General features: G+C 50.9%; 1 protein-coding gene across 1 annotated transcript in view; it reads left to right on the top strand.

Annotated features, from left to right (window-relative positions):
* Window positions 1-23,746, top strand: part of LOC140717871 (pyruvate carboxylase, mitochondrial-like) — a 515,736-nt gene that overhangs the window by 128,880 nt on the left and 363,110 nt on the right. The window contains exons 2-4 of the mRNA XM_073031592.1: window positions 4,136-4,271; window positions 12,707-12,891; window positions 19,269-19,434. Coding sequence (XP_072887693.1) covers window positions 4,136-4,271; window positions 12,707-12,891; window positions 19,269-19,434 — 487 coding nt within the window. The remainder of the gene's footprint in view (window positions 1-4,135; window positions 4,272-12,706; window positions 12,892-19,268; window positions 19,435-23,746) is intronic.

Consider the following 23,746-nt stretch of genomic DNA (forward strand, 5'->3'; position numbering starts at 1 on the left):
CACTCCCCAAACACCAAACACCAGTGTGTACAGTCCACACTCCCCAAACACCAAACACCACACTCTGTACAGTCCACACACCCCAAACACCAAACACCACACTCTGTACAGTCCACACTCCCCAAACACCAAACACCACAGTCTGTACAGTCCACACTCCCCAAACACCAAACACCAGTGTGTACAGTCCACACTCCCCAAACACCAAACACCACACTCTGTACAGTCCACACACCCCAAACACCACACTCTGTACAGTCCACACTCCCCAAACACCACAGTCTGTACAGTCCACACTCCCCAAACACCACAGTGTGTACAGTCCACACTCCCCAAACACCAAACACCACACTCTGTACAGTCCACACTCCCCAGACACCAAACACCACAGTGTGTACAGTCCACACTCCCCAAACACCAAACACCACACTCTGTACAGTCCACACACCCCAAACACCACACTCTGTACAGTCCACACTCCCCAAACACCAAACACCACAGTCTGTACAGTCCACACTCCCCAAACACCAAACACCACAGTCTGTACAGTCCACACTCCCCAAACACCAAACACCACACTCTGTACAGTCCACACACCCCAAACACCAAACACCACACTCTGTACAGTCCACACTCCCCAAACACCAAACACCACACTCTGTACAGTCCACACTCCCCAAACACCAAACACCACACTCTGTACAGTCCACACTCCCCAAACACCACACTCTGTACAGTCCACACTCCCCAAACACCAAACACCACACTCTGTACAGTCCACACTCCCCAAACACCAAACACCACAGTGTGTACAGTCCACACTCCCCAAACACCAAACACCACACTCTGTACAGTCCACACTCCCCAAACACCAGACACCACACTCTGTACAGTCCACACTCCCCAAACACCACACTCTGTACAGTCCACACTCCCCGAACACCAAACACCACAGTCTGTACAGTCCACACTCCCCAAACACCAAACACCACAGTCTGTACAGTCCACACACCCCAAATACCAAACACCACACTCTGTACAGTCCACACTCCCCAAGCACCAAACACCACACTCTGTACAGTCCACACTCCCCAAACACCAAACACCACACTCTGTACAGTCCACACTCCCCAAACACCACACTCTGTACAGTCCACACTCCCCAAACACCAAACACCACACTCTGTACAGTCCACACTCCCCAAACACCAAACACCACAGTCTGTACAGTCCACACTCCCCAAACACCAAACACTACACTCTGTACAGTCCACACTCCCCAAACACCAAACACCACACTCTGTACAGTCCACACTCCCCAAACACCAAACACCACAGTCTGTACAGTCCACACTCCCCAAACACCAAACACCACACTCTGTACAGTCCACACTCCCCAAACATCACACTCTGTACAGTCCACACTCCCCAAACACCAAACACCACACTCTGTACAGTCCACACTCCCCAAACACCAAACACCACACTCTGTACAGTCCACACTCCCCAAACACCAAACACCACACTCTGTACAGTCCACACTCCCCAAACACCAAACACCACACTCTGTACAGTCCACAGTCCCCAAACACCAAACACCACACTCTGTACAGTCCACACACCACAAACACCAAACACCACAGTGTGTACAGTCCACACACACCAAACACCGCACTCTGTACAGTCCACACTCCCCAAATACCAAACACCACAGTCTGTACAGTCCACACTCCCCAAACACCAAACACCACATCTGTACAGTCCACACTCCCCAAACACCAAACACCACACTCTGTACAGTCCACACTCCCCAAACATCAAACACCACAGTGTGTACAGTCCAGACTCCTCAAACGCACTTTTCTTACTCCTGGTACGTATCCCAGTAAGTGACATAAATGGTACATCTGCCCATTCTCCTCATTTCTCTAAACATTCAGATCTGTCAACAATCCTTCCAAGTGAGGCAGCACTTCACCTAGAAATCTCTGAGGTCCACCACTGTGTGCTGTGTGCCTGATGCGGCCTTCCATTCTCCCATGGCAAATCCCATTCTCCCATTGTAAATCCCATTCTCCCATTGTAAATCCCATTCTCCCATTCCAAATCCCATTCTCCCATTCCAAATCCCATTCTCCCATTCCGAATCCCATTCTCCCATTGCAAATCCCATTCTCCCATTGTAAATACCATTCTCCCATTCCAAATCCCATTCTCCCATTCCAAATCCCATTCTCCCATTCCGAATCCCATTCTCCCATTGTAAATCCCATTCTCCCGTTCTCCCATTGTAAGTCCCATTCTTCCATTGCAAATCCCATTCTTCCATTGTAAATCCCATTCTCCCATTGCAAATCCCGTTCTCCCATTGTAAATCCCGTTCTCCCATTGTAAATCCCATTCTCCCATTGCAAATCCCATTCTCCCATTGCAAATCTCATTCTCCCTTTGTAAATCCCATTCTTCCATCGTAAATCCCATTCTCCCATTGCAAATCACATTGTCGCATTGTAAATCCAATTCTCCCATTGCAAATCCTGTTCTCCCATTGTAAATCCCATTCTCCCATTGTAAGTCCCATTCTCCCATTACAAATCCCGTTCTCCCATTGCAAATCGCGTTCTCCCATTGCAAATCACGTTCTCCCATTGCAAATCGCGTTCTCCCATTGTAAATCCCGTTCTCCCTTTGTAAATCCCATTCTTCCATTGTAAATCCCATTCTCCCGTTCTCCCATTGTAAGTCCCATTCTTCCATTGCAAATCCCGTTCTCCCATTGTAAATCCCATTCTCCCATTGTAAGTCCCATTCTCCCATTGCAAATCCCATTCTCCCATTGCAAATCTCATTCTCCCTTTGTAAATCCCATTCTTCCATCGTAAATCCCATTCTCCCATCGCAAATCACATTGTCGCATTGTAAATCCAATTCTCCCATTGCAAATCTCATTCTCCCTTTGTAAATCCCATTCTTCCATCGTAAATCCCATTCTCCCATCGCAAATCACATTGTCGCATTGTAAATCCAATTCTCCCATTGCAAATCCCGTTCTCCCATTGCAAATCCCGTTCTCCCATTGTAAATCCCATTCTCCCTTTGTAAATCCCATTCTTCCATTGTAAATCCCATTCTCCCGTTCTCCCATTGTAAGTCCCATTCTCCCATTGCAAATCCCGTTCTCCCATTGTAAATCCCATTCTCCCATTGTAAGTCCCATTCTCCCATTGCAAATCCCGTTCTCCCATTGCAAATCTCGTTCTCCCTTTGTAAATCCCATTCTCCCATTGCAAATCCCATTCTCCCATTCTAAATCCCATTCTCCCATTGTAAATCCCATTCTCCCATTGTAAATCCGGGACGTTTGGGCACACTTTGTTGTACACCTCCACTGCATCCGCTCGATGCAGGTATTCCCGGTGGCCAAACATTTTAATTCCACTTCCCACTCCCCTTCCCACTTATGGGTCAATGGCCTCCCCTTGTGTAATGATGAGGCCGCTCAATGTGGAGGAGGAACTCTTTAATTCTGTCTCGCTGGCTCCAGCCTGAAGGTATAAATCTGCGTTCATCCTTGCTCTGAACAATTTATTTTTTCCTTCCCTCTTTCCTCTTCTTCTAGTTTCCACTCTGGCCTCTTACCTCTTCTCACCTTCCTATCACCTTCCCCTGGTGTCCCTCCTTCTTCCCTTTCTCCTGTGGTCCACCCTTCTGTTTTAACAGATGTTGTCGTCTCTAGCCCTTGACCTTGCGGCTTCACCCATCACCTTCCCCTCAACTACCTTCGTATTCTGGCATATTCCCCCTTCCTTTATCTCAGCCTGAAGCATCGATTGTGGATTGATTTCCATGGACGCTGCCTGGCCTGCTGAGTTCCTCCAGTACTTTGTGTGTGCCGTAGTGGAGTGGAGTTTGTTGTTTTGTGAGCGGTACGGTATGGTGTAATGCACGAAAAGAAACAGTAAGTAATGGGTGCAAATTGGCAAGGCAGTGTTCATGGACTGTTCTGAGAGCTGGTTGACTTTGCAATTGGTAAACATTTCCAGAGAGAATAACCGGGATGCAGTTCCTCGCGGTGTGGATTACACGAGTTGCCTGTTAAATATTTCATCCATTGTCTGTCTGTCTTTGATTACAGATGCTTCAGCTGCGATTTATCAAAGGGGGCTTCAGCCTCCTGAGGGTCAAACGGATTTCCGTATTCAGTGCTGCTCTGCAGAGCAGTCACAATGTGGACTACAAGCCCATCAAGAAAGTGTTGGTGGCGAACCGAGGTAAGGGCAGATCCTCACCATACCTGGAATGGGGCGGTCAACTAGAAGGCCCATCTTCTGCTGTAAGCCCGCAACCTATACTTAGATACACAGCGACACATCAGGAGGCTGTTCAACCCACCCAGTCTGTGCTAGGTCCCACAGTAATTCTCTCAGAACCCACTTAATTTGCTATATCCCTGCAGTTTCTGACCCCTGCATTCTCATCAACTTCCTCCGATTAACCCACCTTCCCCCGGCGCACTTGAGGAAGCCTACGCGGTGACCGGGGGGACGAGCTAACTCCACACAGTGAGTGCCGGAAGTGGGGAACGGAGCCCGGCCTTATCGGGCTGGGAGGCAGCGGCTGTACCCACTGTGCCAACCTCACTGCCGTTCTCCGTATAAAGAGCTTTTGCCTCGCAGTCCTCTTGCGTCAACCACTGAAATTCCAATTCTCCCTCAGTCACTTTGTATAGCACGGCACTCAGTGGCCAGTTTATTGGGGCACCTATACACCGGCTCGTTCATGCAAATATCTAATCAGCCAATCACGTGGCAGCAACTCTGCATAAGAGCATGCAGACACAGTCAAGAGGTTCAGTTGTTGTTCAGATCAAACATCAGAATAGGGAAGAAATGTGATCTGAGTGACTTTGACCCTGGAATGATCTTTGGTGCCAGATGGAGTGGTTTGAGTATCTCAGAAACTGCTGATCTCCTGGGATTTTCACACACAACAGTCTCTGGAGTAGTGGTCACCAACCTTTTTAAGCCCAAGATCCCCTACCTTGGCATTAGTAAAAGGCAAGATTGACCCCAGATCGATTAGTTACACACGTGCACACTGGGGCAGAAAAGACTGGAACCTGCAACCTGGAAGTGGAACTACTGTATGATCACCAGGGAGGGGTACCCACCCTTTTTTTGCACCACGGGCCGGTTTAATACTGACAATATTCTTGTGGACAGGCTGATGGGGGGAGGGGGTGTTAAACACGACTGGAATACAGCGATACTCGAAGCAGGTTCCTTTTGTCCAGTCTATCCCGCAATTTACTTTTCGCGACCCTCGGCACTTAGCTGCTGTCCGACGCTGCTCACGTTTTTTCCTCTGAAAAATCTCAACGGGTTTGTCTTTAAGTGCAGGGTGCTTGGACTCGGGGTACCGAAGCAGTTTTGAGGGCTTCATTGCCTCATTAGACAGCCTCCGGGCCCGAACTCCAGCCTCTGCCCGCCCGCCGCCAGACGCCCTGGCCAGGTGCGGCTGGTCGTGGGTGGGGTGAGAGGACAAGTTCAGGGCCAGAGGTCCTTGTGCTGGGGACGCGGCAGTCACAGTTAGAACAGAGCCACCAACCGAGTGAGGAGAGCGACAAGCCCGAGCTCGCCCCCCTTGTAGGATAGGATCTATCGGCCGATAAAAATTTGTTTCAGTAGATCGCAGTGAGGTAGCTGTTCTGATACTTGCGAAACCTTCAGCCCAAATTAGGTTGTCTGCGAATATTTTAGCACCGGGTTCCCCACGAACATTCGGTGTGCTAAACAGGTTTAGAGGTGGCTCCCATCTGTCCGCGCTCCAGGCCAGCAGCAACGGCATTTCCTGCTGGCCGGTTACCCGAGGCCTAACAGTGATCCCAAGGGTATCACTGCGTTTAGGCGACTGATGAGCTCGCGTGAGTTCAAGTTCAAAACTCAGTGTGACAGGGACTGAGGGAAGGTGCAGCTGACTCATATTGTTTCCTCGCGGCCCGGTGGTTGGGGACCACTGAAGTACACTGTGTCGTGCGGGGGAGATATGCGCATGCGCACAGAGCGGAAAGAATGGAACTGAAACCCCGCAACCCAGAAACAAACTCGCAACAGTATTTGTGTATTTATTTTTCTTTTTTTTCCGGGATCTACTGGGAAAGTCTCAAAGATCGACCAGTCGATCGCGATCCCTCTACAGCGTACAGGGAATGGTGGAAAAACCACCAAAAAAAATCCAGTGAGCGGCAGTTCTGTAGGTGAACACACCTTGTCAATGAGGGAGGTCAGAGGAGAATGGCCAGACTGGTTCAAGCTGACCGGAAGGCAACACGTGTTACAACAGGAGAGCTTTCTGAATGCACGAAATGTCGAATATTGAATTTGGAGGGGCTACAGCAGCAGGAGCCTCACTGGGTTCCTATTCTGTATCCAGTAAAGTGGCCACCGATTGGAATTAAAGCATTCGATAACATCAGTAAAAAACCATTTTCACAGGTATGGGCGTTCGATACTCAGGTGCATCACCCTAAAATCAATTATGGAGACATTACAGAGCGATCAGACGTTCTCAGTTAGGTAGAACAAGCCAGTGTGAAGTGAGTGAATCACTTCCTTCATGTGTTTGTCTCGGTCACTTTTCTTGTGACACTGTCAATGTGGAGTGCTGCAAGTCCGATTCTCTGATTTGATTTGGCGGACGGTGAGGGAGATGCGTAGCCTTGGTGGTGTCTGTCTGTGACTGCCCAGGTGGGAGGGGTCAAGAGTCAGTGCCCTCCATTGGAGTGCTTGACCTGGTTTGGCATGGCGTGCATGTTGGGATTGCTGCTGCCCCCCCAGTGTTCACTTGGCAGAAGACAAGATGTTCGACTGCAGACTGCGACAACATTCATGGAATTAGGGATTTTGTATTTTACTTCTGTCTTATTTTTATTAAGTGTGCCTTGTGCATGACGGCTCGCGCTGTGTTTTGCATTCTGGTCCCAGAGCACTGTTCCCTCTAATCTGTGCGGGTGCTGGTCTGCCGGAATTTTCTTTTATGTACGATGAAAGTGTTGACTCAAAAACTTCGCAGCCATACTGTAATTTCAAATTTTTCATTTCTGAGAAAGAGAAGTCCGGTTCAATTAGGACGTTCACTGGCGTGTTAAACTGCATTCTTAGAATCGAAGGATTTGAAGAGCCCTCGGGTCTCGGCCCGAAACGTCGACAGTGCTTCTTCTTATAGATGCTGCCTGGCCTGCTGTGTTCCACCAGTGTTTTGTGTGTTGTTGTTTGAAGAGCCCTTGTTGGCATCGCTGGAATATTTCAAGCTTCTAGTACTGACTGTGAACATGGATTCAATCAAAGGTAAATTCAGAAGCAGGCTGGAAGTGAAACATTTGGACGATCTAATGAGGATTAAGACGTATCTTTCATCTGGACGCCAAATTAATAAAGACAGACGAGAGAAATTTATAAAAGCTGAGATTTTCTTTGTTGTCCTTTATTTCATTACACATTTCAATTAATAAATAAAATCAGAAGTATGTGATTTTTCAGTTTTCATTCTAAGTATTCATAGTATGCATTTTACAAATAAAAACCTTTTTGATCGAGGCATGGTGCACATAACCAGATCTTTCTTGAGAAGCGAAGGCTCTGTTAGTAATCGGACTTTTTTTACCCACACCTCCGATCTCATCTCATTGATTGGAACACCTGACTTCACATAGCTTTCACAGAAGGCATTACCCCAGAGGTTCACATACTTTTTCCAACAAATTCATGTAATAATAGATCATTTTCCTGAATAAAAAATGAACGGGTGTGACGTTTTCTATGTTATTTATTTAATTGGGTTCTCTTTATGTAGTTTTATACTTGCGTAAAGACCTGATCACATTTTAGGTCGTATTTGTGCAGAAATGGGGAAAATTCTGCAGGGTTCACAAACTCTCTAGTACCGCCGTACATGGATGGGAGGGATAAAGAGAGTTATGGTTCAGGTGCAGATCAGTGTAATCGCTAAGCATGCTTTAGATGGGTCGAAGGGTTCTGTGTTCTCAAGTCACACATGCCAAACAAGATGTCCATGTGAACGAATCCTATTGGCTTGAGTTTTCCCTCTATTCCTGTAAACCTTTCGTGATGATGGCATCTGTTAGTCAGATCTGCGCCTGGAAAGTTGCTTCAGTCTGTGTTGGTAGAGCAGTGTCTGTTGTGGCTGTAGAGGCCCACGTGGGAGCGACTGCACTTGAAGGTGCTGTCCTCCAGCGTTGTCTCGGTGCTGTTTTCTCGGAGAGTGCGTTTTTCTTCAGCAGCAAGCCTCAGCTTCTCTTCTCTTTTTAGACCTCTGCGTAGTTTCGGCCTCCAGCGAGAGCGATCGCTTGCGATGTTCTCCCTCCTCTGCGTAGTTCCAGCCTCCAGCGAGAGAGATCGCTTGCGATGTTCTCCCACCTCTCGTCGTTCATGTTCAGTGACTTCATGTCTCTCTTGCAGACATCTTTGAAACAAAGATGGGGCTACCCTTGTGCTCTCTTGCCAGAGGCCAGTTCCCCATACAGCAGGTCTTTTGGGATCCTCCTGTCTGACATGCGGTGTACGTGGCCCAGTCAGCGGAGACGGCGTTGTTGAAGCAGGGAGAAGAGGCTGGGTATCTGGACGTGGGCCAGGACCTCATTGTTGGTGACTAGGTCGGTCCACTTGATGTCCAGGCTGCGTCTCAGGCTGCGGAGGTGGAAGGCGTCGAGACGCTGCTCTTCTCTGGAGTAGAGGCTCCAGGTCTCGCTGCCGTAAAGCAGTGTGCTGAGGACACAGGCTCTGTAGACTGCAACCTTGGTGTGTGTCGTCAGCTTTCCGTTCACCCAGACTCTCTTTGTCAGCCTGGCGAATGTTGAGGCTGCTCGTCCGATCCGTCTGTTGATCTCGGGGTCTAGGGAGAGACTGTCCGTGATAGTGGAGCCAAGGTATGGAAGCTCGTGAACTACCTCCAGCTCGTAGTTGTTGATGGTAATGGCAGGGGGATGCTCCACGCCTTGGCCCAACATGTTGGTCTTCGTCAGGCTGAAGTCCTGGCGGGCTCGTGAGAAGCTGTCCCTGAGGCGTTGCAGTTGCTGTTCAGGGTGTGTAACCGCGATGATATTTCAGCTGGGACAGAATGAACAGCCTCCCGTCAGTCTGGAGTGGACCTTCGGCCTGTTCGCCAAGATCCCCCGAGACTATCAGTCTGGAGTGGACCTTCGGCCTGTTCGCCAAGATCCCCCGAGACTATCAGTCTGGAGTGGACCTTCGGCCTGTTCGCCAAGATCCCCCGAGGCTATCAGTCTGGAGTGGACCTTCGGCCTGTTCGCCAAGATCCCCCGAGACTATCAGTCTGGAGTGGACCTTCGGCCTGTTCGCCAAGATCCCCCGAGGCTATCAGTCTGGAGTGGACCTTCGGCCTGTTCGCCAAGATCCCCCGAGGCTATCAGTCTGGAGTGGACCTTCGGCCTGTTCGCCAAGATCCCCCGAGGCTATCAGTCTGGAGTGGACCTTCGGCCTGTTCGCCAAGATCCCCCGAGGCTATCAGTCTGGAGTGGACCTTCGGCCTGTTCGCCAAGATCCCCCGAGGCTATCAGTCTGGAGTGGACCTTCGGCCTGTTCGCCAAGACCCCCCGAGGCTATCAGTCTGGAGTGGACCTTCGGCCTGTTCGCCAAGATCCCCCGAGGCTATCAGTCTGGAGTGGACCTTCGGCCTGTTCGCCAAGATCCCCCGAGGCTATCAGTCTGGAGTGGACCTTCGGCCTGTTCGCCAAGATCCCCCGAGGCTATCAGTCTGGAGTGGACCTTCGGCCTGTTCGCCAAGATCCCCCGAGGCTATCAGTCTGGAGTGGACCTTCGGCCTGTTCGCCAAGATCCCCCGAGACTATCAGTCTGGAGTGGACCTTCGGCCTGTTCGCCAAGATCCCCCGAGGCTATCAGTCTGGAGTGGACCTTCGGCCTGTTCGCCAAGATCCCCCGAGGCTATCAGTCTGGAGTGGACCTTCGGCCTGTTCGCCAAGATCCCCCGAGGCTATCAGTCTGGAGTGGACCTTCGGCCTGTTCGCCAAGATCCCCCGAGGCTATCAGTCTGGAGTGGACCTTCGGCCTGTTCGCCAAGATCCCCCGAGGCTATCAGTCTGGAGTGGACCTTCGGCCTGTTCGCCAAGATCCCCCGAGGCTATCAGTCTGGAGTGGACCTTCGGCCTGTTCGCCAAGATCCCCCGAGGCTATCAGTCTGGAGTGGACCTTCGGCCTGTTCGCCAAGATCCCCCGAGGCTATCAGTCTGGAGTGGACCTTCGGCCTGTTCGCCAAGATCCCCCGAGGCTATCAGTCTGGAGTGGACCTTCGGCCTGTTCGCCAAGATCCCCCGAGGCTATCAGTCTGGAGTGGACCTTCGGCCTGTTCGCCAAGATCCCCCGAGGCTATGTCTGGAGTGGACCTTCGGCCTGTTCGCCAAGATCCCCCGAGGCTATCAGTCTGGAGTGGACCTTCGGCCTGTTCGCCAAGATCCCCCGAGGCTATCAGTCTGGAGTGGACCTTCGGCCTGTTCGCCAAGATCCCCCGAGGCTATCAGTCTGGAGTGGACCTTCGGCCTGTTCGCCAAGATCCCCCGAGGCTATCAGTCTGGAGTGGACCTTCGGCCTGTTCGCCAAGATCCCCCGAGGCTATCAGTCTGGAGTGGACCTTCGGCCTGTTCGCCAAGATCCCCCGAGGCTATCAGTCTGGAGTGGACCTTCGGCCTGTTCGCCAAGATCCCCCGAGGCTATCAGTCTGGAGTGGACCTTCGGCCTGTTCGCCAAGATCCCCCGAGGCTATCAGTCTGGAGTGGACCTTCGGCCTGTTCGCCAAGATCCCCCGAGGCTATCAGTCTGGAGTGGACCTTCGGCCTGTTCGCCAAGATCCCCCGAGACTATCAGTCTGGAGTGGACCTTCGGCCTGTTCGCCAAGATCCCCCGAGGCTATCAGTCTGGAGTGGACCTTCGGCCTGTTCGCCAAGATCCCCCGAGGCTATCAGTCTGGAGTGGACCTTCGGCCTGTTCGCCAAGATCCCCCGAGGCTATCAGTCTGGAGTGGACCTTCGGCCTGTTCGCCAAGATCCCCCGAGGCTATCAGTCTGGAGTGGACCTTCGGCCTGTTCGCCAAGATCCCCCGAGGCTATCAGTCTGGAGTGGACCTTCGGCCTGTTCGCCAAGATCCCCCGAGGCTATCAGTCTGGAGTGGACCTTCGGCCTGTTCGCCAAGATCCCCCGAGGCTATCAGTCTGGAGTGGACCTTCCGCCTGTTCGCCAAGATCCCCCGAGGCTATCAGTCTGGAGTGGACCTTCGGCCTGTTCGCCAAGATCCCCCGAGGCTATCAGTCTGGAGTGGACCTTCGGCCTGTTCGCCAAGATCCCCCGAGACTATGAGTCTGGAGTGGACCTTCGGCCTGTTCGCCAAGATCCCCCGAGGCTATCAGTCTGGAGTGGACCTTCGGCCTGTTCGCCAAGATCCCCCGAGACTATCAGTCTGGAGTGGACCTTCGGCCTGTTCGCCAAGATCCCCCGAGGCTATCAGTCTGGAGTGGACCTTCGGCCTGTTCGCCAAGATCCCCCGAGGCTATCAGTCTGGAGTGGACCTTCGGCCTGTTCGCCAAGATCCCCCGAGGCTCCACACAGACGTGAAGGGTGTCGTTCAGTTCGGAGGCGGTGTGAAGCAGTTCTGTGTGCTTGCCCCACCCTGTTTGGCATCTTCTTCTCAGCCATGCTGAAGCAGGCCTTTGGAACCTTTCCACTTTCCCAACCGTCTTTCAAAGCTTGCTATTTTACCTGCCTCAGGTACATTGCACATATGCCACTCCCTCTGTGTGAACAAATTGCCCCTCACACCCATTTTAAATCTCTCTTCCCTTCAGATTTTCACCTCCCTGCGGGGGAGACACTCTGTTCACAGTATAGAGCTATTCCTCCCATCACCAAGGCTTCAATCTATCCCTAAGCTCAGGATAATTGCTCAAGTTCAATTTTATTGTCATTAAACGCTATCGATGTACACCGCCAAACGAAACAACATTCCTCTCGGCCAAGGTGCACAATGTAGTACATGTAACTCGCTAAGTAATATTTTCACAAATGCAGTACAGAACAGTGCAAAGGTCTTAGGCACACACATATATCTAGGATGCCTAAGGCATTAGCACAGTCCTGTAGTAATTTTATGTGTCGCACTGTTCAGCTCCTGAAAAAAAAAACAAATTTCCTGACGTGTGTGAGTGGTGGTAAACCTGATTCTGATCTGGGTCTCTATTGTGGACTGAGAGTGGGAAGGGGGCAGGGAGAGGGGAATCATGGTTGGGAAAAGGGGAAGGGAGAGGGGAGGGAGCGGGAAGCACCAGAGAGACATTCTGTAATGATCAATAAACCAATTGTTTGGAATCAAATGACCTTGCCTGGTGTCTCAGGGCTGGGTGTGTCTGTACCCGCCCCTGACACTCCTTCTCTGCCCCCTGTCCCACACCCCTCCCGCGGCGCCCCACCCTCACCATCCCCAACATCCTTTGCTCCCGACAGATTTACAAACTCGCTCTCCGCTCCACGTTGACAAAGTCTCAGGCACCCTAGATGTATGTATGTCCTCTCTGACGAGGTGGGGTGGACGTGTGCAGTGACATGATTAAATGGGATACGGTTTCCGTCATAACAACCTGCTTCTTTTTCTTCACTGTGATCAGGGGAGATTGCCATCAGGGTCTTCCGAGCTTGCACTGAGCTAGGTATCCGGACGGTGGCTGTCTACTCGGAGCAGGACACCGGGCAGATGCATCGGCAGAAGGCTGACGAAGCCTATCTGATTGGAAAAGGACTGCCCCCTGTTCAAGCCTACTTGCACATCCCGGACATCATTAAGGTGGCCAAGGTAAGTCACGTCTTCACCTCCCAATGGCTTGGACAATGGTTGCGACCCACTTTGGTCATGTTCAAAGTTCACGGTCAATTTTAAAAACAAGGGTGACACGGTGAGACATTGCAAAGCACTGGTGAGGCCTCACTTGGGGTATTGGGAGCCGCTTGTCTTAGAAAGGGTCTGATGACACCGGAGAGGGTTGAAAGGATGTTCACTAATTGGCCTAATTCTGTTCCTATCTTTTATAGTCTTAGGGTCTTACATTTATGTCACCCTGAGGTTCATTTTCTTCACAAATTAATCCACGGGATAATAACCACAACACAATCAATGAAAGATCTTCTTGGACCTTCAACCCGAGTGCAGAAGGCAACAAACTGTGCAAATACACAAATAAAGTAATAATAATAATAATAATCAAGCAATTAATGTAGAAATATCAGATGAAGATTCCTTGAAAGTGAATTCACAGGTTGTGGGAACAGTTCAGTGATGGGGCGAGTGAAGTTCAGTGAAGTTATCTTCAGTGGTTCAGGAGCCTGATGGTTGAGGGGTAATAACTGTTCCTGAACCTGGTGGTGTGGGACCTGAGGCTCCTGTACCTCCTTCCCGATGGAATCAGTTCAGAGTTGAGGTTATCCTCACTGGTTCAGGAGCCTGATGGTTGAGGGTAGTAACTGTTCCTGAACCTGGTGGTGTGGGACCTGAGGCTCCTGTACCTCCTTCCCGATGGAATCAGTTCAGAGTTGAGGTTATCCTCACTGGTTCAGGAGCTTGATGGTTGAGGGGTAATAACTGTTCCTGAACCTGGTGGTGTGAGTCCTGAGGCTCCTGTACCTGCTTCCTGATGGCAGAAGTGAGAAGAGAGCATGTCCTGGGTGGTGGAGGTCCCTGATGATGGATGCTGCTTTCCTGTGACAACGCTCCGTGTTGATGTTCTCAGTGGTGGGGAGGGCTTTACCTGTGATGGACTGGGCCGTATCCGCTACTGTCTGTAGATGTGCTCAGTGGTGGGGAGGGCTTTACCCGTGATGGACTGGGCCGTATCCGCTACTGTCTGTAGATGTGCTCAGTGGTGGGGAGGGCTTTACCTGTGATGGACTGGGCCGTATCCGCTACTGTCTGTAGATGTGCTCAGTGGTGGGGAGGGCTTTACCCGTGATGGACTGGGCCGTATCCGTTACTGTCTGTAGATGTGCTCAGTGGTGGGGAGGACTTTACCTGTGATGGACTGGGCCGTATCCACTGCTTTTTGTGGGATTTTCCATTCAAGGGCTTTGGTGTTTCCACACCAGGCTGTGATGCAGCCCTATATACACCTATAGAAGTTTGTCAGTGTTCCAGATGTCACGCCAAATCTTCGCAGTCTCCTAAGAAAGTAGCGGCTTTCTTTGCAATGGCACTTACCTGATGGGCCCAGAGCAGATCACGGAGGAATTTAAAGTTGCTGGCTCTCTCCTCTGATCCTCGAATGAGGACTGGCTGATAGACTCTGGTTTCCTTCTCTTGAGGTTAATAATCAGCTCCTTGGCCTTGAGAGTGAGAGGATGTATTGAAATGAAAGATATTTCAGTTACTTGTTATGTGTCGTGTCGTATGACGTGGGCGATCACGGTCTTTCCATGACCATCATTGTTCGAGGCAAATTCTTCTGACAGAAGTGGTTTGCCATTGCCTTCTTCTGGGCTGTGTCTTTACAAGACGGGTGACCCCAGCCATTATCAATACTCGTCAGAGATTGTCTGCCTGGCGTCAGTGGTCACATAACCAGGGCTTGTGATCTGCACCGGCTGCTCGTACGACCGTCCACCACCTGCTCCCACGGCTTCACCTCACCCTGATCGGGGGCTAAGCAGGAGCTACACCTTGCCCGAGGGTGACCTGCAGGCCAGCGGAGGGAAGGAGCCCCTCACACCTCCTTTGGTAGAGACGTATCTCCACCCTGTACCTCGCCACCCAGAAAGACTATTTGGTCCTTTAACCTTGACCATGGAACAACTGGGTTGTTGATTCAGGGAAAAACATCTACTGATGTCCTTACAGAAAGGAAGTACAGGACCCCAACCAGCTCTGACCCACACGTGACTCCAGTCCCAGCAGGCTGGTTGTTTCTCATCTGCCACCTTAACCCAGAGACGACTAGGGATGGAGAATTAATGTTGGCATTGCCAACTGTGTCCGGACCTCCGTGGATGGGTGGAAGTATCGATATCCGCAGGCATTCAAAGGAGTCGTAACAGCAGGAATGGGAAATTAACTTTCCTGCCATTCCGCACCTGCGGATTGTCCGTCCCTGCACCATCTGGTCTGGGTTTGTCCGTGAGGGTGGTGTGGCGAAGAACGGCAGGACTTCATTCCAGTGTCCCCGCTTTCCATTTCTCATTTGGCAGCAAGAAGGCAGGGGAGTAGGGCCATGGCTTCCTGCACTGTCAGTAAGGGTGGGGAAGGACACAGTAAGCTGGATAATCGGGAAGGGAGGAGGTTGGGTCGGCTGGGATGTCGTGTGGGGAGAGGGTTACAGAGAGGAAGGCTGGAGGGTAAGGGTGGGGTTTGGTGTGGGGATGGACACAGTAAGCTGGATAATCGGGAAGGGAGGAGGTTGGGTCGGCTGGGATGTCGTGTGGGGAGAGGAAGGCTGGAGGTAAGGGTGGGGTTTGGTGTGGGGATGGACACAGTAAGCTGGGTAATCGGGAAGGGATGTCGTGTGGGGAGAGGGATGCAGGAGCTCTTGGAGCGCTGTGGTTTAGAGGTGCACAGGAGGGTGTTGTCAGGGCAACGGTCTGGTCAGGAGATGGGATGCCTACAGCAGGGTTTCCCAGCCGGGGTCCACGGGCTCCTCAGTTAATGGCAGGGGTCCATGGCACTAAAAATGCTGGGAGTCCCTGGCCTAGAGGCTCGTATGTGCTGTGAGACGGGAAGAAAGAAAAGCTAGGGGCATGGCCGCCGTATCTAAGGAAGGATGTGGTGGCATTGGAGAGGGTGCAGAGGAGATTCATGAGAATTATCCCAGTAATTAAAGGGTTAATGTGTGAGGCGTGTTTGATGGCTCTGGCCCTGTACTCACTGGAGTTTAGAAGAATCGGGGCTGGATCTCATTACAACATATAAAATATTGAAAGGCTAAGATAGAGTGGATGTGGAGAGTTTGTTTCCTATAGTGGGGGAGTCTAGGACCAGAGGACACAGATATCGTCGATGTGGAGAGGATGCTTCCTATAGTGGGGGAGTCTAGGACCAGAGGACACAGATAGAGTGGATGTGGAGAGGATGTTTCCCATGGTGGAGGAGTCTAGGACCAGAGGACACAGATAGAGTGGATGTGGAGAGCAAGTTTCCTGTAGTGGGGGAGTCTAGGACCAGAGGGCACAGATAGAGTGGATGTGGAGAGGATGTTTCCTATAGTGGGGGAGTCTAGGACCAGAGGGCACAGATAGAGTGGATGTGGAGAGGATGTTTCCTATAGTGGGGAAGTCTAGGACCAGAGGACACAGATAGAGTGGATGTGGAGAGGATGTTTCCTATAGTGGGGGAGTCTAGGACCAGAGGGCACAGATAGAGTGGATGTGGAGAGGATGTTTCCTATAGTGGGGGAGTCTAGGACCAGAGGACACAGATAGAGTGGATGTGGAGAGGATGTTTCCTATAGTGGGGGAGTCTAGGACCAGAGGACACAGATAGAGTGGATGTGGAGAGGATGTTTCCTATAGTGGGTGAGTCTAGGACCAGAGGACACAGATAGAGTGGATGTGGAGAGGATGTTTCCTATAGTGGGGGAGTCTAGGACCAGAGGACACAGATAGAGTGGATGTGGAGAGGATGTTTCCTAGCGTGAAGGAGTCTTGGACTGCGGACAGTATAGAAGGATTTTTCATTAGAATAGAGATGAGGAGGAATCTCTGCAGTTCGTTGCTACAGGTAGATGTGGAGGCCAGTCGTTGTGTGTGTGTGTGTGTGTGTGTGTGTGTGAGCGTGTGAGTGTGTGTGTGAGTGTGTGTGTGTGTGAGAGAGTGTGTGTGTGTGTCTGTGTGTGTGAGAGTGTGTGTCTGTGTGTGAGTGTGTGAGAGTGTGTGTCTGTGAGTGTGTGTGAGTGTGTGTGTGTCTGTGTGTGTGTGTGTGTGCGTCTGTGTGTGTGTGCGTCTGTGTGTGTGGCTGTGTGTGTGTGAGTGAGTGTGTGTGTGTGTGTCTGTGTGTGAGAGTGTGTGTCTGTGTGTGTGTGTGTCTGTGTGTGTGAGTGTGTGTGTGTGAGAGTGTGTGGCTGTGTGTGTGTGTGTGTGTGTGTGTGTGAGAGAGTGTGTGTGTGAGTGTGTGAGAGAGTGTGTGTGTGTCTGTGTGTGTGTGTGAGAGTGTGTGTGAGTGTGTCTGTGTGAGAGTGTGTATGTGTGTGAGTGTGTGTGTGTGTGAGAAAGAGTGTGTGTCTGTGTGTGTGTGAGAGTGTGTGTCTGTGTGTGAGTGTGTGTGTGTGTGTGAGAGTGTGTGTCTGTGAGTGTGTGTGAGTCTGTGTGTGTCTGTGTGTGAGTGTGTGTGTGCGTCTGTGTGTGTGTGTGTCTGTGTGTGAGAGTGTGTGTCTGTGTGAGTGTGTGTGTGTGTGAGAGTGTGTGTGTGTGAGTGTGTGTGTGAGAGTGTGTATATGTGTGTGTGAGAGTGTGTGTGTGTGTGAGTGTGTGTGCGCGTCTGTGTGTGAGTGTGTGTGTCTGTGTGTGTGAGTGTGTGTGTGTCTGTGTGTGAGAGTGTGTGTCTGTGTGTGAGTGTGTGTGTGTGCGTCTGTGTGTGTGTGGCTGTGTGTGTGTGTGTGTGTGTCTGTGTGTGAGAGTGTGTGTCTGTGTGTGTGTGTGTCTGTGTGTGTGTGTGTGTGTGTCTGTGTGTGGCTGTGTGTGTGTGTGTGTGTGAGTGTGTGTGTGTGAGAGAGTGTGTGTGTGTCTGTGTGTGTGTGTGAGAGTGTATGTCTGTGTGTGAGTGTGTGTGTGAGAGTGTGTGTCTGTGAGTGTGTGTGAGTCTGTGTGTGTCTGTGTGTGAGTGTGTGTGCGTCTGTGTGTGTGTGAGTGTGTGTGTGTCTGTGTGTGAGAGTGTGTGTCTGTGTGAGTGTGTGTGTGTGAGAGTGTGTGTCTGTGTGTGAGAGTGTGTGTCTGTGTGTGAGTGTGTGTGTGAGAGTGTGTGTGTGTGTGTGTCTGTGTGTGAGTGTGTGTGTGAGAGTGTGTGTGTGTGTGAGTGTGTGTGTGAGAGTGTGTATATGTGTGTGTGAGAGTGTGTGTGTGTGTGTGTGTGAGTGTGTGTGTGCGTCTGTGTGTGAGAGTGTGTGTCTGTGTGTGAGTGTGTGTGTGTGAGTGTGTGTGTGTGCGTCTGTGTGTGTGTGGCTGTGTGTGTGTGTGTGTCTGTGTGTGAGAGTGTGTGTCTGTGTGTGTGTGTGTGTCTGTGTGTGTGAGTGTGTGTGTGTGTGTGAGAGTGTGTGGCTGTGTGTGTGTGTGTGTGAGAGAGTGTGTGTGAGTGTGTGAGAGAGTGTGTGTGTGTCTGTGTGTGTGTGTGAGAGTGTGTCTGTGTGAGTGTGTGTGTGTGAGTGTGTGTGTGTGTGAGTGTGTGCGTGAGAGAGTGTGTGTGTGTCTGTGTGTGTGTGTGAGAGTGTGTGTCTGTGTGAGAGTGTGTGTCTGTGTGTGAGTGTGTGTGTGTGTGAGAGTGTGTGTCTGTGAGTGTGTGTGAGTCTGTGTGTGAGTGTGTGTGTGCGTCTGTGTGTGTGTGAGTGTGTGTGTGTGTCTTTGTGTGAGAGTGTGTGTCTGTGTGAGTGTGTGTGTGTGTGAGAGTGTGTGTCTGTGTGTGAGAGTGTGTGTCTGTGTGTGAGTGTGTGTGTGAGAGTGTGTGTGTGTGTGTGTGTCTGTGTGTGAGTGTGTGTGTGTGTGAGAGTGTGTATATGTGTGTGTGAGAGTGTGTGTGTGAGTGTGTGTGTGCGTCTGTGTGTGAGTGTGTGTGTGCGTCTGTGTGTGAGTGTGTGTGTCTGTGTGTGTGAGTGTGTGTGTGTCTGTGTGTGAGTGTGTGAGTGTGTGTGTGTGTGTGTGTGAGAGTGTGTGTGTGTGTGAGAGTGTGTGTGTGTGTGAGTGTGTGCGTCTGTGTGTGTGACTGTGTGTGAGTGTGTGTGCGTCTCTGTGTGTGTGTGTGAGAGTGTGTGTGTGCGTGTGTGTCTTTGTGTGTGTGAGAGTGTGTGTGTGTGTGTCTGTGTGTGTGAGTGTATGTGCGTCTCTGTGTGTGCGTGTGTGTTTGAGTGTGTGTATGAGAGTGTGTCGGTGTGTGTGAGTGTGTGAGAGAGAGAGGGAGAAAGACTCTTACACGCAAGGGTCTGGGTTCTTTGATTCTTTAAGCCTCATTACGTGTTCAGATATCTCATTAGTGCTGTTTGCTGACAGGAAAACGAAGTGGACGCGATCCACCCGGGCTACGGGTTCCTGTCGGAGAGGGCTGACTTCGCTCAGGCGTGCGTGGACGCTGACGTGCGCTTCATTGGGCCTCCCCCCGAGGTGGTGCGGAAAATGGGCGACAAGGTGGAAGCTCGTGCCATTGCCATCGAAGCAGGTATCCATCACCCTTCCTTCCGCTTTTACTGGGTGTCTGTGTCTCTGGCCTTGCACCAGGGCAGTCACTGAACAGGATCAGCTCCGGCTTTGGGAGGGACATCAACACAGTTTACCAAGCCACCGTTGCTCCTGTTAATTGGGAAGAGAGGGTTGAGCTTCAGCTTTAAGATAAAACATCAGACGGTATTTTCGTACAGAGACAGAGAGTCACAGAGCTCTACAGTACAGAGACAGAGAGTCACAGAGCTCTACAGTACAGAGACAGAGTCACAGAGCTCTACAGTACAGAGACAGAGAGTCACAGAGCTCTACAGTACAGAGACAGAGAGTCACAGAGCTCTACAGTACAGAGACAGAGTCACAGAACTCTACAGTACAGAGACAGAGAGTCACAGAGCTCCACAGTACAGAGACAGAGAGTCACAGAGCTCCACAGAACAGAGACAGAGTCACAGAGCTCTACAGTACAGAGACAGAGAGTCACAGAGCTCTACAGTACAGAGACAGAGTCACAGAGCTCTACAGTACAGAGACAGAGAGTCACAGAGCTCTACAGTACAGAGACAGAGTCACAGAGCTCTACAGTACAGAGACAGAGTCACAGAACTCTACAGTACAGAGACAGAGAGTCACAGAGCTCTACAGTACAGAGACAGAGTCACAGAGCTCTACAGTACAGAGACAGAGAGTCACAGAGCTCTACAGTACAGAGACAGAGTCACAGAGCTCTACAGTACAGAGACAGAGTCACAGAACTCTACAGTACAGAGACAGAGAGTCACAGAGCTCTACAGTACAGAGACAGAGTCACAGAACTCCACAGTACAGAGACAGAGTCACAGAACTCTACAGTACAGAGACAGAGTCACAGAGCTCTACAGTACAGAGACAGAGAGTCACAGAGCTCTACAGTACAGAGACAGAGTCACAGAGCTCTACAGTACAGAGACAGAGTCACAGAACTCTACAGTACAGAGACAGAGAGTCACAGAGCTCTACAGTACAGAGACAGAGTCACAGAGCTCTACAGTACAGAGACAGAGAGTCACAGAGCTCTACAGTACAGAGACAGAGTCACAGAGCTCTACAGTACAGAGACAGAGTCACAGAACTCTACAGTACAGAGACAGAGAGTCACAGAGCTCTACAGTACAGAGACAGAGTCACAGAACTCCACAGTACAGAGACAGAGTCACAGAACTCTACAGTACAGAGACAGAGTCACAGAGCTCTACAGTACAGAGACAGAGTCACAGAGCTCTACAGTACAGAGACAGAGAGTCACAGAGCTCTACAGTACAGAGACAGTCACAGAGCTCTACAGTACAGAGACAGAGTCACAGAACTCTACAGTACAGAGACAGAGAGTCACAGAGCTCTACAGTACAGAGACAGAGTCACAGAACTCTACAGTACAGAGACAGAGAGTCACAGAACTCTACAGTACAGAGACAGAGTCACAGAGCTCTACAGTACAGAGACAGAGTCACAGAGCTCTACAGTACAGAGACAGAGTCACAGAACTCTACAGTACAGAGACAGAGTCACAGAGCTCTACAGTACAGAGACAGAGTCACAGAGCTCTACAGTACAGAGACAGAGTCACAGAACTCTACAGTACAGAGACAGAGAGTCACAGAGCTCTACAGTACAGAGACAGAGAGTCACAGACCTCTACAGTACAGAGACAGAGAGTCACAGAGAATTATAGTACAGTCACAGAACTCTACAGTACAGAGACAGAGAGTCACAGAGCTCTACAGTACAGAGACAGAGTCACAGAGACCAGTCACAAAGACTGGTCCATTGGCCTCTGTAGTTCATGCTAAACTGTCCGTAGCCGAGTTCTGCATTCAGTCAGGTTTATTATCTCGGACATATGTTGTGAAATTTGTTTTTGCGGAAGCGGTGAAGTACAAAATACTGATTAACATCCTGAGTATGCTGGAGGAGCTGAGCATCTTTAGAGATGGATAAGGAGTCGATGTTTCAGGCCGAGGACCTTTGTCACCACTTGTCCTTCTTCTGCCCCTGGCACGTTGAGGAACATCTGTGATGGCTGATTGGGGAAATGTTCAAATTTCACAGTATTATTGTCAGTGTGACTTCAATTTTCGAGGTATGGACTGGAACCTTGTCTGTGCAAGAGGGTCTGGTGGGGGAGAGAGAGAGTTTCTGAAAGCAGTGTGTGCATTGTCGAACTGGAAAAGCGGCCGTGCTTTGGAAAGCTGCCAGGCGGCTGATCTTCCAGCGGGGGAGCATTGAGGGAATATTGAGCACAACTAACTGGGCATTAAGGTCGCCATGAATGCAGATGAACTTTGTCATGCGATGGGGAGTATTATATTGCAGGAGGAGGCAAATTATGCGAGTTTTGTGCAGGAACAAGGAAACGCTTTTGGTCCAGTCCACACCTGCCAAGTGGAGGGTGTCCGGAGTACGGGGCAGGTGTGTTCCCGTGAGGAAGAGGGACAAGGTAGGGGACCCTGGAATGACGAAGGAGTTTGTCAGTTTAGTCATGAAGCGGAAGAAGGCAACGTGGAATGCTTCGGGAGCTAAAATCGAACTGAGCCCTTCAGGAATCACAAACCTGAAGAAGGAACGCAGGAGAGTCAGGAGAGGCATGAACAAGTCCTTGCCAAGTCGTGTTAAAGAAGATCTCAAGGCACCGTGCAGACAGTGCTGTGCAGAAGTCTCAGGCAGATGTATATCTACACAGTGGTGCCTGAGACTCTTGCACAGCACTGTAGTATTTCTATGTATTGCCCTGTCCTGCAGCCGTAAAAACAAACTTCTCTCAATGTGAGTGACGATGGGCCATGGGTCGGAGAGATTGTATCGTCCAGAGAAGGGTGACCCGATTCAGCTACAGTGTATAGAAGAAGGGTTGAAGTATTTGCCCAACAGTTGGAGGAGGCAGGTACCCATCAGCATACAATTATAGTACTCTGCACAAGTCAGGCACATACTGTATAGAGTGAGAGTGCCTAAGACTTCTGCACAGTCCTGTAGTCATTTTATGTATCGCACTGTACTCTGTCACAAAAAACAAATTTCCTGACGTGTGTGAGTGATGATAAACCTGATTCTGATCTGGGTCTCTATTGTGGACTGAGAGTGGGAAGGGGGCAGGGAGAGGGGAATCATGGTTGGGAAAAGGGGAAGGGAGAGGGGAGGGAGCGGGAAGCACCAGAGAGACATTCTGTAATGATCAATAAACCGATTGTTTGGAATCAAATTACCTTGCCTGGTGTCTCAGGGCTGGGTGTGTCTGTACCCGTCCCTGACACTCCTTCTCTGCCCCCTGTCCCACACCCCTCCCGTGGCGCTCCACCCTCACCATTCCCAACATCCTTTGCTCCCGCCAGATTTACAAACTCGCTCTCTGCCCCACGTTGTGCAAACGTCGCAGGCACCCGAGCGATATGTAATGAGGAAGGGGACAGGACCACTCGGGTAGAGGAGGGAGATGTGCTTGGGGCCCGAAGACGTGGGCAAGATCCTGAGTGTGTGCTTTCCAAGGATAGTGAGATCAGTGCTAATATGTGAAGGAGGAGACAGTGTTGAGTCCCTATGGTCTGACGGGATGTTTTCCAGGTTACTGACAGTAGTCATATAACCAGGGCTTGTGATCTGCACCGGCTGCTCATACGACCGTCCACCACCTGCCCCGACGGCTTCACCTCACCCTGATCGAGGGGAGGGGGGTTGCTACACCTTGCCCAAGGGTGACCTGTAGGATAGTGGAGGGATTTAGTGCCTTACACCTTCTGTGGTAGAGATGTGTCCCCATCCTGAGAGGAGGTGGTAGATTGCTCAAACTTAGAAAGCACCCAGTCAGAAACTAGGACAGGAAGAGCCGTGGGATACCTGCCGAATAGGCAGATCAGCGTGGGGGTTACGCACACAAAATGCCGGAGGAACTCAGCAGGTCAGGCAGCAGCTAAGGAAGGGAATAAAGAGTTGACATTTCGACCCTTCCTCTGGACTAGAAAGGGTGGGGGGGAGGAGGTGGGTGAGGGGGATAAAGTGAGAAGCTGGTAGGTGATTGATGAAAGAGATAAAGGGCTGATGAGGAAGGAATCTGAGAGTGAACCATGGGAGAAAGGGAAGGAGGGAGGGGCATCAGAGAGAGGTGATGGGCTGCGAAGGAGAAATGTGAATGGGTTGGGTCGAAAAAGCTCATTTCAGTCATGTGTGGCTCTCTCCCTCTGCATTTACATTTCTTGATGAGATGGGCAGAACTGAGCACGTGGTGCGATGGGGGCACTGGCTGTTCGCCATCGATGGCTGTCTGTGTCAGACTGCTA

This window comes from Hemitrygon akajei, chromosome 28 (genome assembly GCF_048418815.1).
Source record: "Hemitrygon akajei chromosome 28, sHemAka1.3, whole genome shotgun sequence".
Lineage (NCBI taxonomy): Eukaryota > Metazoa > Chordata > Chondrichthyes > Myliobatiformes > Dasyatidae > Hemitrygon > Hemitrygon akajei.